Source organism: Rhipicephalus microplus, chromosome 9 (genome assembly GCF_043290135.1).
Source record: "Rhipicephalus microplus isolate Deutch F79 chromosome 9, USDA_Rmic, whole genome shotgun sequence".
NCBI classification, from domain to species: Eukaryota; Metazoa; Arthropoda; class Arachnida; order Ixodida; family Ixodidae; genus Rhipicephalus; species Rhipicephalus microplus.
Window position 1 is genome coordinate 47043758 of NC_134708.1, and position 15261 is coordinate 47059018.

At 47.4% G+C, this 15261-nt stretch overlaps 1 protein-coding gene across 5 annotated transcripts in view; it reads left to right on the forward strand.

The window, feature by feature from the left end:
• The window catches only part of AdamTS-A (ADAM metallopeptidase with thrombospondin type 1 motif A), a 439465-nt gene that overhangs the window by 244281 nt on the left and 179923 nt on the right, over nucleotides 1-15261 (forward strand). For all 5 annotated transcript variants that reach the window (XM_075873573.1, XM_075873569.1, XM_075873570.1 and 2 more), the window contains one exon: nucleotides 11964-12105. In XM_075873573.1, coding sequence (XP_075729688.1) covers nucleotides 11964-12105 — 142 coding nt within the window. The remainder of the gene's footprint in view (nucleotides 1-11963; nucleotides 12106-15261) is intronic.

A 15261-nucleotide genomic window follows, 5' to 3' on the forward strand; every position in this document is an offset into this window, starting at 1 on the left:
GCAGTGTTGGGCAGACGTTATTTAACCCCATCTGGCCATCACGTGATCGACGTGACGCCTCACGCCTGTTTATTAGTATTAGTTATCGACATACAACGTCGAGACTTGTGTAGCGCTTCGCCAGAACAAAGGGTGTCGTAAACCCTCTTTCGTGACTGACTCAAAACGTCTCTAGGCTATTGCACCCGACGCGTTTCTCGTCGCTGTCGTAACAGTTGTTTCCGCAATGACTTGCATGATTTTTTTTCTTCTCGATTCCGCGAACCCAGGTGTGCAGAGCGCTTTCGTCTAAAAAAAAAGAAGAAAGCAGCGCTCGCCAGGTATGACCCGCTAATAAGTGTGTTCGCGGTACCGGCTAGACATATCAGTTGCGTTTGTCATGCGTTTCTCGTTTTCGTCTTCTCGACGTTGTTTGGCAACGCAGGCTTCGCGTGGTGAAACAGGAACTGATCGTTTTTGTGAGTCACTAAAAAGTTCCTTTGTTGTTTCCATCTGGTTTAAATCGGCATGTAACTGCTTTCAATTTCCAAAGAAGTCAGGATGACGATTTGCGATAGCATCATCGTGTGAAAATCGGTGAATCACATGGCGTTTTTCTATATTTCTTCGTTGTTGTGGATTGATAGCATTTTCTTTATCCATCCGTTCGAAAAACGAGGCTTTGTCTGAGTCATATTCATTGTTTTTAATAATGTTTGAACATTCCGTCTGGCGCCTTCGCACTTTGTATTGCCTCCAATTCGAGCTTTTAGGCTTATAAGGTTTAGACTTGTTTGTGAAGACGACATGGCTGGAATGATTGGAACGAAGATGAAGAACACTGCTGTCACGCTCGCCTGACTTTTCAGTGTACGTTATAGAGTGTTCCTCGTTACTCAAACGAAAAGATGACTGCTATCAGCGCTCAGCTATAGAGCAGTGGACGTCATGCCTATGCAGTTGTTGTTCCGGGACTTGAGAAGCAACGTTTTCGTTCGAACTTGCTACCCTCTGGAGGGCAGCAAATAGTGTGCAATTCATTGTTGACTCTCCTGCGATTGTTGCCACACCCCGCGCCTTTTCCCATTCGTTTCACAGCTTGTTGCCGCCGTCTGTTCCACCTGCCTTCGTGTCGTCTGCTTGCTTTTTTTTTTCTTTTCCTCGAATGATGTCGTCTGCTATTCACCTGTGAATCTTTCCGGCTCACTAGCTCTGCCCGTCTTTTCTACGGCGTTACTATTGTTACTTATTTTGTTTCGATATATACGGCGTGCGCTAAGGACCTACAGCGTGCAGGTACGGGTCGCGGAGCGGTTAAAAATACACGCCGGCGTTGCTTGGCCCGTGCCACCGTTTCGAAGCCGTTGCCCTGCCCCACGCTGTTAGCAGACGATGACAACTCGAGATTCTGCCCACCTCCCTCCGTGCAGATGAAGTAGGCTTGTCGAGACACGTGCGTTGCGCATGCACACTCAAAGTATTCGAAGGATCTTTGGAGGATGATCAGTTTTGGGAAATGAGAGGAGAGCATTCTTTAATCATACTTGCTTACCTCCAGCATGTCCGTGATGGAGAGTTTTTCGACCGACATTCTTTCTTTTAAATCGAAGCATTATCTATCTATCTATCTATCTATCTATCTATCTATCTATCTATCTATCTATCTATCTATCTATCTATCTATCTATCTATCTATCTATCTATCTATCTATCTATCTATCTATCTATCTATCTATCTATCTATCTATCTATCTATCTATCTATCTATCTATCTATCTATCTATCTATCTATCTATCTATCTATCTATCTATCTATCTATCGTGAACAAAATTAGAATGGGAGGGTGACACAAGGTTTGACGAATGTGACGGGCTGGTCAAGACACGAATAATGTCACAGTACTGTCGCGTACGTTGTCAAGCACTTCTCGCTGGAAAGTGGCACATACCCGCCCGTGGGTATGTGCCACTGGTATGCGTGTATGTGCCACAGGTTATTTAGACTTCAAGTATCTAACCCAGGAACGATGAGAACATACATGGACAATGTTAGTGCGTGAGCGCCAAGAAAAAACCTGACATTGGCAGCGTTGACCCCCCACCTCCCAACGAATGCAAGGAATAAATATCAGGGTCCCAGCCGGAATCGAACCCAAGTATTCTGCGTGGTAACCAAGCATTCTACCACAAAGCCACAGCAGGTATCGGAACTACTTTTCAAATAACATTTTAATGTTTGCGAAATGTCATTTGTCGTTGCAGTGCTGCTTATCCAATTTTAGAAACATTACATATGTACTCCTATAGAGCCTTCCTGTTGGTTTACGTCAACTGTAGTTAGGTGCCATGCGCTGAAGTTGATTTATGTGGCAGTGTCCAAGGCTACCACCCTCGCGCGCACCGGCGCTTTATAATAGCTTCTGGTGTTGGTAATATACATTGCGCTGTTGAAATCATTGCGCAAGTGCATACAACTGGTTATATAAACATTTGGTACTCTTCAGCATATGTCTGCGCATGCAATATTTATACATATATTAAGCTTTGTTTCATGACGTGTCACTCAAAAAAAAAAAATGCTAACAGTGTCACCTTCGCTCCGCGTATGCTTCGCGTAACGTCGATTCCCGAGGTACGTGGGATCTGATGATTTTTTTTTTTTTGGGCCACTCGCACGCGTAACGAAAAACCAGTGGTGCCATTTATTGTTCTCGGTGCTTACACATGATTGTGCTTACAGAATATACTGTGTATTCTAGAATATTTAATATGTAGCCTCATCTAAACTATAGGCATCTGTAGTCAAACTGGTTGATTGCTTACTGTACAAAGTGCACTGTATAACGACGAACGTTACTCGAGATCTCATTGTAACAAATATACTCGATCGAAAACAAAATCACCTTAGAGGAGGTCTCTGTACGCATCCTTTGCTTAGTTCGTGGTTCGGGGCGTTTGTTCGCCTGTCTCTAACCACGAAAGCGTCATCTTTCATTACACTAATTTTACTGTGTCGGGGCCACTGTATACTGTAACGTACGCCGTAGCGCTATGTAGAGCGTATCCCCGATTTCCGTCATGCTTTCGTACATCGCGTTTACGTAGCGTCGACTGATCTAGTCGACAATTCATGTTCGCAAAGAACACGTAGCTCTTGCGGGAAATGAGAGTTTAGCCTGCACACGCACGTTCTCTGGTGTTGCATCTACTTGTATGACGTCATCTTAGCCGCTGTGTGTCAGGGATGAGTGGTGCGCGACAGGCACCAAACCGGTGCGGCCACTTGCACGCATGATACGGAAGTGGCGCAAGGGGGCAATTTTCGAGTACTTTGCGTGACTCGCGCTTGTACCTTCGCCGAGAGTATCTGCGTCATGACTTACCGCGAATGAATTACGCGCTAACGAGAGGAACGATAAAACCGTCCATTGATTTGTGGAATTGATTTTCCTGAGTTTCACTGTTTGTGGTTGATTATATGAGACGCTCTATTTGGTTATGATCATACTTATAGCGCGAGAACAGAACGACGACAAAGGGACAAGAAGGAGACGAGCGCTATGTCGCCGTTCTGTTTTCGCGCTATAACTATCATCATCTCATACCAACTATAGCCCAAACTGCCACACACACACACGCACACACGCACGCACGCGCAGCAGAAGAAAACTTTCAGTCAAGTTTTACATCGTTCTTGAAGGGGACGTTTCATGACAGAACAGGCAGTTTTGTCACTCTATATTGTCTTTTTGTTTTCACTGTAACGAAGAAAAACCAATGGTAGAAGCACGACAACAGCTTCTAACTTTCTTACTTCGCGACGTTGTGCCCACACGGAAGCAAGTGACATTCACACCACTACGATAAATGCTATGGCGCAGTCGACGGTACTCGAATTTTGAACAAAACGCGTTAGTTGGAGGGCGCGGCTTCGATTCCCGTCCGCGGCGGGGCGCGAATTTCGGCCAGGGGTGAAATGCACAGAACGCCCATGTGCCTATAGATGTAGGTACACGTCAAAAACACCAGCTGACATAAATTAAATCCGTAATCGCGCTTTTCTCGGCATTTGGGATCCGAGCAATTACAGTTCTTATAAAACGAAATAGGTAAAATATGTGCTTCTGCCACCGCTTGTTCCGCAGTGAGTAGTCGTGCTTTCGTATGCATGCGGGAACACACTTAACACGTCGCCGCACTGCAGTAAATTTTCTATGCACAACAAGCACGTCTTGCGTGGAGCGAAGACGAGGATATAATCCCTTGAATTACGGTCTCCGCAAAAAAGGTACAGCAAAAAAATAAAATAAAAAATGTGGCACTGTTTAAACGGAGTGGCCGTCTTCGAATGCTTGCGTAAGTAGGTTGCTACTTGACCTGTCGACAAGCTTTCCTTATGGGCGGTGTGGTGGTTTTTTTTTTTGCGTGGACAAACGCCATAAAAGCGTTGTTAGCGTTTGTCTTTATGTATACTTTATTGATAACGACACGATAAGAACGACGTCTAGTCAGTTTAGACTGGTTACCGCATATTACGAAGTCACATTTCCATTAATTTCGTCCGCCGCGGTGTATCGGTGCTGGCTGCTGAGCCGAAGGTCGCGGGTTCGATTCCAGCCGCGGCCGTCGCATTTATGCGGAGGCGTAGTATTTAAAATTGGACAAGTTGGTATAGATTGATTTTTTATGGTAAACAGCGCGAAAAACGAAGACAGCGAAGTAGGGAGACATAGAACAGTTCTTTTCCTGTGTCTTCCTACTTCTGTCTTCTCTTTTTGCGCTGTTTACCTTAAAAAAATGAACTGCGGGGGCGAAATGTTAGTGGCCCGTCTACTAGCTCTGCGATGTCAGTGCAGGTTAAAGAATCCCAGGTGGTCGAAATTTCCGGAACCCTTTACTACGGCGTCTCTTGTGATCATATATAGTCGTTTTGGGACCTAAAACTACAGATAATATTATTGCCATTAATCTTCGCGATAAACTATATGCTGTTCAAAAGACAAGAGCAAAAGAATGTTGGACAAAAGGGAAATGGAATTCCTCAAGTTTTGTTTTCTTCGTTTCGAAACCGATGAACTCCTGCTGCTTCGGCGTGAGTTTTCAGTCAGGATGCCAAAGCACGTTTACCTGTATAAGTCTGAGATTTCTTTCCGTTTCCACGAGCCTTTTGATGGGCTGAAAATGCCGGCGCAACTGTTTTTGAAGGTACACGGCGAAAGTCGATGATGTCCGTAATGAAATAACCCGGGATTAAATGACTCGAACAATGGTGCTCCTTTCTGATTTCACGAAGATGAAAACTTACATCCGTTAACTGTCGACAAGCTGCTCTTTTAGTAATCGATTGTGGAAACCACAGCGGTTGTCGCCGATAATGTCACGTTTGTTCAGCAGAATTGCATGATTCACTGTGTTCCTTCGTACAAAAGTGACAGCAGTACTCGTACGCTATACGTCTCAACGGGTTGTTGCAACGTCATTCTATACTCCGTTTTGTTTCCCACATCTGTACGCCACATGCAGGCAGACGCGATTCGTCCGCGCTGCGCTTCCGCTATTGCGCGAAGAACGGCGGTTAACAATTAAAGCGAAGCGATCATGTGGTCACTCCATTCATATGCGCCGGAAACACACGTAACACCCAAATGAGCGTACTAATGAGAACGTTAGATCGTAATCGTTCTGACTAACCACTGTAGTATGATGTCACATTCCGAAATTATCGCCATTGCCGCGTCGTCTGCTCGCTGCTGAAGCAGACGACCGGTGACTCGCGTCGCCCACCATACATAGCAGACGAAGCGCGATGTTTTCCCAGTGCTGATGTCCGCCATCTTGCCATCCTGCTCTTGATTAAAACTACCCCCACTTGTTCGTTTCCGGCACTTTTTTATTACTTTGTTTTGCGTCTCTTTGACTCGTATTACTGCAAGGCCAGTTTTCAGGGCGTGTCGCTGGGGCGTATATAGGAGATCGCTGCTATACTGGGAAACGATCTGTCGTTGACTAACTATAACTTCGCAAACTACTCCACTCGTTGCGGATTCACGGCACGCTGCATCTATGCGCGCCGTGGTTACGGTCGAGCGCGCGACGAGTCGCGACACGTTGGCGACGCTGCATGTGACGTAACATCTGTCATGCCCTGGCGGAGGATGTAGACAAGCTCACACACGGATGAGTCGCCGGCACTGTTGCCCTGTGCGGTCGTTTTTCTGTCAGGCGTTTCCCACGGTTGTTGTAACGACGTTGCTTAGAAATAATGTCCTGTTTTTTCACTGCCCGCGGGTACCCCACGCGTAAAGCGATTTTGTTCTTTTTATTTCCCTTTCGCTGGAATTAGAAGACTTGGGCGTAGGCGTGTAAGGTGTCGGATTCGTGGGGAAAACAGCGCCGAGAGAGCGTCTCATTGGCGAAACTTATTCGGCAACACACCATTTTTTGTTTACAGTTCAGAGCTTGTTTTGAAGGAATGAAAGAGGAAGACATAAAACAGGGTGGTTAACGGCAAAACTAACAGCGCTATACGGTTGGTGGAAATTCATAAATACGGTTGGGTTGGTGCATTCGACGCTTCATGACTTTATTAATTCACGTCGCGATTCACACGCACGCACGCACAATCGCACAAACACACACACTCGCACACGCGCACGCAAGCGCGCGCAAATATAAATATTTGCAAAAAAAAATTGGCACATCCCACGTACATTGGGATCGATGATATGCGATGCACAAATGAGGAAAGTTGATATGTCACTTTAAAATCAGCACGACGTTATGAGGTGGAGGTAAATTACGCCGTAAATGACTTTTCTGTCATGATTGTCATGTTTGGATGGGTCGTTTACCTTTGTCATCTATTCCCGTCAGGTGTTACCAAATTTATTATATGTAGAGCTACTTCGTCATCCATTCACGTTCCGTAACACCAATTTGTTATATATGTGTAGCTAGCGAAACGGCCGTGAGCGCATCATGAAGGACTACGACGTAACGCTGACGCGTGCGCACACAGGGCACAGCGACGCTACGTTACCATTCTGTAGTCTGACGCCAGGCGCGACCGGCGCGTCATGACGGTATCCAGCGCGAAGTGCGACATGCTGCATTTCGCGCCGATGTGTTACCCTGACAGCACCCACGTCTTCAGGCTTAGCAGGCGAGCACTGCAGCTGCACAAAGGTTGTATATCCTGATCGCTGCGGTCACGTTTCGAATGAGGTGAAATGCTCTAGGCTCGTGTTTTGTGGCCTGTTGGTGCGTGTTAAAGAACACAAGAAGTGCCGTCTATACTACGGTCTCCCTCATTATCGGACCGTAGTTGTGCATGGGAAGTAAAATGTCATTTCTTTCTTTCTTTCTTTCTTTCTTTCTTTCTTTCTTTCTTTCTTTCTTTCTTTCTTTCTTTCTTTCTTTCTTTCTTTCTTTCTTTCTTTCTTTCTCCTAGGTTCTATTGTAGTACGGCAGCTGGATATAGACACAACTTCAGGAATGTCTTCAATAAAGTAAATATTCAACGAACATTAAATATTTGCCTCCAGTAAGACATCCGCACTGTTCCTTTCGTACGTAACGTTTGTTTTTATATTGTGTAATGACTGTTGCTGTTGCTATGTTGTCTAAAGGTTCGAAAGCCTTTGTGAAGCCTTAATGGTTTCTTTGTTCTCGCCCCACAGCATTACTGTTGTGACTTTTGAAGTGTCTAGTTTAATGTTGAAATGAAATTTGAGTGTGAACTCTACTTAAAGTTATTCAATCGACCAATTGACCCCTAAATGGACCACTGGACAACTTTGTCGCTTCGATTTTCGTTTTTTTTTTTTCTTTTGGTTTTACAAAGACCTAGCTGTATTGCCAATGAGAGCACTGTCGCGTGCTGCTGTTCTCTGTTTCTACGGTTAAAATAATAAAAGGTAAACACAGCTTAGTCTTTAAATGAAAGTTTAACGACATGAATATATACCAAATCAAAAGAAAACGAAAGCAGCCAGCGTGGGCGATAGGGAGCGTCGATCTCAATCAGCGGGTGAGCTGGCTGCCTGGGATTTTTAACGAAGCAGCTCGAAGGCCGCTAGCTAGGTGGCGCCACTTTGCCATCACTGAACAGGGCAGCCATATATACAGCATATACGCACATACATAAGGCCGGCTCCTCGAGAAGTTGGCGCACAGTTAATGAGATCCGCGTTCGTTTATAACGGTCGTAAAATATAAAAGCGTAAGAGAAAACCGGGCCAGTAGGAAGCCTCCATAGTCTGCGATGGACTCGGCAGGCGATGACGCAACTTTCGTCACTGCTTCGTTTCATCCCCTCGGCTGGGAACATTAATTTTCACTTTACTGGCTGCAGCTAGCTTCTGTACTTTGTTTTTTTTTTTCTCTTCTGGGTCTCTCTTACCCCCCTCCCCACTGTCTCTCTGTGTATGTGTGTTTGTGTGTGTGTGGTGTGTGTGTGTGTGTGTCAGTGTCAGTTTAAAAGCTCCTTGCCGTGCCTCCCGTACCACGTGCATTACGGTATTTATACGACTTTTTGCTCGTTAACGGGACTTCTTATCGCCCAAATCGCTCCGTCTGCAGAGAGAGTGACTCCTCCAATCCATCGCATTGATGTCGAGAGGTTTTATCTGTTTGTCTCAATCTTTCGTCTTTCCTCGCGTCTATCGGTCGGTAAGTCTCTAGGTCAAACGCGCTCGTAAATGAAACGACGTTTGCCCCCCCCCCCCCCCCCCTTCCCATTTGTTTACCCTAAAGGCAGCACTGAGTATGTGGCGCCTCGAGCGTCTCTACCGTGGCGCCATCTGGTCGCTGGCCTATGAACTGGAAAGGAGGGGCTGGTAAAAAGAGACGCTTGTGAGGTCTAACATCCCTTTCTTTTAGTGTTTTCCTCTCGATTTCTCTGCGTAATAGCCTTATGTTCCATTGCCGAAGGTCACGTTGAGCCATGGGGGAAAATGGGGGGGGGGGGGTGAATAGTTTGCTTACGCGCCAGTATAAAAAAATGCACAAAAAATGCAAGCCATCCCTTCTAGATTTGCTTTTATCCGCCGGCGGCCTCGTTGTATCGTTTGACCTGCACGGCCTACGCGCATGAGAGTTTGACGGAGAAGCGTTTTGTCATGATTTCTTCAATATGGCCCGTCGTAATTCTCGATGAGCTCTGTGTGCCGTATCGTGCCCGCTGGTGAAACATATGGACACGTCTTTGACCGTCACGTGGCTGTAATTGGATGATAGATGTGTCTTTGAACGTTCATAAAACAGGAAAAAAAATGAGAAAGCGGATGAAAAAAAAATAGGTGCATAGGTTTCTTTGTTTCTTTTGTCCGCGTCACTGTAGCGGAAACGGTTAAGTACCAACGAGCTCAGCTTTCAATCCGTCTCCAATATACGTATTTGACCATAGTTAAGACTGAAGGCTCAGGTGCTTCACCAAATGCTAAATGTTCCCGTTGGCGTCAGCGTCAACGCGATTGCGACGTCATTATCACGTGACGGTGTCGTCACCCCATGATGGAATCGCGTTGAAACAGGGTGCCGTAGCCTGTGAGGTTACCGTGACGTAATAATTATGACTTCAAGACGAATTTCTCCGCATTTCTCTCCGCACTGGCCATCCACTTCAAGTCTTCCGACCCCGATCTGGCACCTCAACATTTTCTGCATCATTTCTCTGCCGCGCCGCCAAAGAATGGAATGACCTTCCCCACGATGTTGTTTCAATCACCTGTCCATCACGTTTTATTCAAAGTGTGTCAATGCATCTGCAATGTTAACCTGTGGCTTTTGTATCTTTGTTGTACAACCCACCCCTTATGTAACACCCCCCCTGTGGGGTCTTTAAGGAAATAAAGTGAAAGTGAAAGTGAAAAATTGATTGTGCTGCCCGTGCGTTTGGGCCACGATAATTTGATCTTTCATCTTTCCGTTCCCTCCTGTGATCACGCCGGACCTTTTGCCTGATCGGGCAGGTGAGGCGGTCGCCTTAATATGTTGAGAGACGAAATAAACGAAGCCCGCCCGCTTTTATGGGGGGTCGTGGGTGGCGGGCATTGCGCGCGGTGTACGATATATTTGGCACGTGTGTTCCCTGCCGCCGCCGCAGCAGGGACGATCGCATTCGAAATAAAACCTACCCTACACCTCGGCACCCGCGTGGCAGTTCCCCAATATACTGAGTGCACCGTCTCGCCCTTCACGCAAGAGCGGCGGGAGGAGGAGAGGGGGGGGGCAGCCCTGACTCTGCGAATCCTTGCTCCGCAAAGTCATCCGACAATGCGCACCGAGCGTGAGATATAAACGGCCCGCTCGCACATTAAGCAGCGTATATATTTATATAAGGCTCTTCCTACACGGATATAGCCCCGCGGTTGGAGAAGGAGGGGGGGGGAGGGCGGAGGCAGGTCTTCCGGCGGTGCATTGCGGGGGCAAGCCCGTATCAGCTGGAGGCATCGGTCGCACTACCCGCGTGATATGTCGTCGTCTTCGCCGGGAAAGTGCCGCTTATACTACACTATAGATAGCATCGCGGACTGCAGTGCGGCAAAACGGGAGTGCTTCTGGGCCCCGTCCCGCGTTCTCGCATGTATACACTGCTTTTCTTTGATTCCCGTGACACTGCATGCGTGCGTATAACCAAGGCAGCGGCATGTACCGAAAGGATTCCTCCGCTTCGCGAGATAGGCGGAGGAAAACTGGGAAGACCCTCAATCTATTCTCGCCGTTTTCTTTTTCAACGTTTCATCCTCTTCGCTCGAATCGTATTGCGCCAGTTTGCTTTGAAGGACTGCGGGCGTTGTGCGGCTTCTTTCGTGCGTCTCCTTTGCGCGTTTCGAAACTAAGCGCGCACCTTTTGATGTGCAAGAAATGTGCTGAGTGAGGCAGAGTCCTACGCTCAGAACGTCGTCCCAAGCCCGAGCTCTAGCTGCAGTCCCCGCGCCACGTGTGCTAGATTGTGCTTTCTGAATCCAAGAAAAGCTTTACCATATCTACGCAAGAACTTTCCTTGGAGTTATGCGATGAGAACGGTTTTCAAGCTGAGACCGCTCAGTGCAACTGGTTGGAAGAGGTATACTTATATGGAAGAACAGTCTGATTCCTCGTGGCTCTCTTCATAACCGCTCGCGCTATTTGTACGTTTGCAAGGCATGCATACTTAAATGGTCGTCCGCTAGTCTACCCACTGCAATTGCTCTTTGTTTTGTGGTTTTGTCGTCATACCTCGATTGTGGTGCTTTGCGATTGGAGCACGCTTATAAACAGAATGTGCAGGATTGGCGAAGAACTTATACGCGGCATACCAAGAAACAGCGATGTTGGATCTTGTATACTTGTTTGTTTGCTTTTGAGCCACGATATGCTCGCTGTGCACCTTTAACTCAAGTCGTTAGCGTAAGAGTTTTAACGACTATCTAACGTCAGATATCGCTAGCTTTGTATCTACACATGTTAAGCTGCACTCACCGCTGATCCTTTGTGTTGCCCTATTTTGTTCTTTCTTGCACTTTTGTTTTCTCTCTGTTGCGGACTCTTGGTACAAGTAATGGAGACAATACACGTTCCTTACTTTTGTTTTTGATGCCACTTTTGTACTTGGTGCTTGTGCTCGATGCCTCTATGATGCATACTTGTAAATAAAATACATAAATAAAGCCGATCATCTGCTTCACCAATGTTGTCAGTTGCTTATAATAATAATAATAATAATAATAATAATAATAATAATAATAATAATAATAATAATAATAATAATAATAATAATAATAATAATAATAATAATAATCTCTATACGCTGATACAGGCAGCGTCAAAAGTATTTGAGTGAGTGTATTTGCTGATGTCTGTCTATAATAAGACAATTCGCTTAGTTTGTGCTCGATGGGTACCTCACGTACTGACATGTATGTATACAATGTTTACAACGCTGTGAGCATTTATCCGCCCTGCGGTTAGTCTGTATAGCCCCGTACCCTTCTCTCTCGCAGACTGGCTACATCTACTCACCTTCGAGGGGCATGTTCACCATCGAGCCCGTCAGCGGCGGCGAGGACCAGCGTGGCGCGCACGTGCTCAGGCATCACCGGGCTGGCCAATCACAGGCCGGTAACAGCTCGCAGAACTCCTCCGGTGAGTGTGCATTATGTCATGTTCAGGATGTCTATGCATTGCAGCGGTGGCGTTGTCTCTTCGCTACGCCTTGCGAGGCTATAGCGGGCGCCATGTTTCTTTCAGCTCCGTCGTAAGTTCGAAGTCATCCCACTGGCGGGATGGTGTGCACTATCAGCAGAAACGATACCCCTATAGAAACTTGCGGAAACTATGAGTATGTTTCTTCAAAAGTTTTATTAGTGGCAGAGTTCAGGGATGATGTTCTGGAATTCCGCCATGTTGTCTAACTAGCCATCTTGCCAACTCTGGTTTGCCCAGATGGACTCCAGGGCTTCTCTGGTTGGTACAGTACCGCCACTACGAAATTTGACAATATGGTGGCACCATGGGAGTCGGCAGGGGGGAGGGGGTTGCGACAAGAGCGCTTGCCCCTCTCAAGTCTACACCCGCGCCGGCAAACACCTAATCTACACCAGCGCTCTCTCCCTCCAACAGCCTTGATGCGACACGGGTTTGCAACCCTCAAGACAAACTCCCGCCGACGCTCACTCGACAGCGTTCTAAATAGCGTGCCAGATCATCGAGTTTCTTACGATAGACTATGTGGTGCAGACGATGCAGGGCTGTATCGTCTGCGACAGATGCAGACGATATTATAAAGTGACCACTAAATATGGCGCATGAATCGCAACGCAAAAAAAAAAAAGAAATACAGACGACGCAAAAATATGACGCGCCGCACGCAATAAACAAGACGCGGAATGCAGGAGGGGGGGAGGGCATTTCTATTTAAAATTCAGTTTCCGGCTTCTTCAGGACGCCGCTGGTACATATGTCATCTCCTGCGGGGATGTCTAGCGTATACGCACATTCACTGCAGCGGTACTTGGGAAGGACTTTCTTCCATTTCTCACTTTTTCGTTTTTATTTTTGTCGGGTGCGAACACCTCGGCCCTCCCTGGATCACCTAAATCACCTCGTCTGTCGGCGCGCGCCGCAGGTGAAATCCTCGTTTCGGACGCCTCCCCGCCGCCCGGGTTCGCGCTATTTCTTTTTGTCCCCGTGTTACTCGGTCCTCGCAATTTTTCCTTATGAAATTATCATGTTTCGGTTCTTCCACATCCGCTTAGGTGTTTGAGTGCTTCCTGCATAAAGTTCTTGTTCTGAATGTGCTGTGTGCCATCCTGCGATCTTTCATCGCTCGTCGTCATATGCTGGACACTTGTACAGAAGGTAGGGGTTGGACAGTGGAGATTAAGAAGTTTGGGTTCATAACGGATCCGCAGTAAGCGAAGCACCGGGTTAATTCGAGAAACACAGAAGGAGCTTTGAGGTTCCACATTGGGCGTAATCAAGATTGCGATGGCTTATAAACCTTATCCGAGTGTAGGCTTAACCAAGCCGGCTTGATCTGCATATAACGTCCCTGCCTGCGCCATATCACTTCTCATAATCACGTGTACGTGTCATTGGGAGCGTAGTCTGAAATCTTATTCAAGGCGGCCGGAGAGAAGGGAGTGTCTCACGCTCTCTCATGCATGTTTATATGCGTGCGTGTACATATAACATACAAAACTGAAAGAATCTGGGGGGAGGGAGGGGTTCACCAACCCGTCCTCCTAGTTACGCCACTGTGCGTCACGCCAACTATAGCACCATCGTAAGCGCTTTTGTGATGATATTTACTTCTTCAACACCCATGCTCCACGGTCTGGTACGTTAGCTGTCTCAAGGGATCTGGCTGTCGCATCCAATCCGACTCGCTGCTCCTTTCCCATTCGCTCGGAGGTTAATGCGCCGTCACCGGCGGGCCAGCGGACTTTTTCAGCGGCGCTGCATATCCGTGCGCAAAGCGGAACGGCCGTCTTGCTGTTGCACCGAGAAAACGCCTTCGTTGGTGGCCGCAAGTGCTAAGCCGCTGAGAAAAGAAAATAAAAGAAAAAAGAGCGGTCGCGCATTGTAGACCACGAAGCGTGCGAAATTATCAACAAGGCGCTTCTGTCTCCTCGCTAGTCGAACAAAGGTCCGGCACTGACGACGCTAGTGGCGCCGCCGCGGTGCGAACTAAGGCGACACTTCCTTGGAAGCTATAAAAAGCCGGTTCGTATACTGCGTTCTTCGGAGGTGTTAAGTCGGGCGGCGGCTTCCGGATTGGAAGTCTTGAGCTCCTGCTTTTCTGGGGGGCTTTGCGTCAAACAGTGAGGGCCCGTTGGCGCCGGCACAAGAGAAATGGGTCTGTCTACTGTTTCCAGTTAGTTGAAAAATATACATGCTGAAAAGACTCCGCTTGCCAACACGGGCATAATAGATAGAATAGTCAAGACGTCTCACAGGTGTTGTGGTGTTTTGACTTGGCTCTCTTTTGTCCGTGTTTGCACGCCCACACGAATTCATGATTCTTCGGTGAAAGAACTTCGAGCACTGAGACAGTTAAACCATGTTCTGCAACATGGTTCAATCGCGCTCAGGCTGACTCAAGGTTTTGAGTATGGACTCATTCGGGCTCGTGCTCGACACTCACACTCGCGGCTCGATTTGAGTCTGAGAGAGTCGACATGCGGGTGAGTTTGCCGATAACGCTTGCTCTGTAACGTTGCCGAGCTGCTGCAGCGGTTTTGCCTGTCCACAAGTGTGTTTACGCGAACGATATGCAAGGTGTGTTAAGAAGGCCGAAGGGTTCGTCCTGCTTTCCCGCCGTACGGACGCCGTCTAAGACGTTCATCGTCGCCGCCCAATTTCATGGGTCGAGAGGAGGGCCGCCAGCACAAAGCCGACGGGAGCGATGGGGGTCTCACCCGCATCATTCCCACGACACCCTTCGTGTGATCGGCTCCGATATTTCCTTCTTTCTATTCTGCCTCTCTCTTTCCTTTCCAACTTTCTAGTCATCTTCAATAAACCAGTCTTGAAACTGTCACCAACGAGTCGAGTCGCTCCTTTTCCAAGGCTCCTGCGCGCGCCAATTAGAGTCAGCCGACGATTAGACCGTAAGTAATCGTCTACAAGGTAACTGGAAACATCGACCGCCGGCCGACTGCCGCGCCGATCCTGGCTGCTCCCGACGCTTTACTAGGCCGCATCGTACGAGGAACTCTCATAGGTTACGTGAGTGTTTATTGAAAAACAGTTTCAAAGCTAAGGCGGCTATTTCTCAGCTTCTAAAAGCTAAAAGCC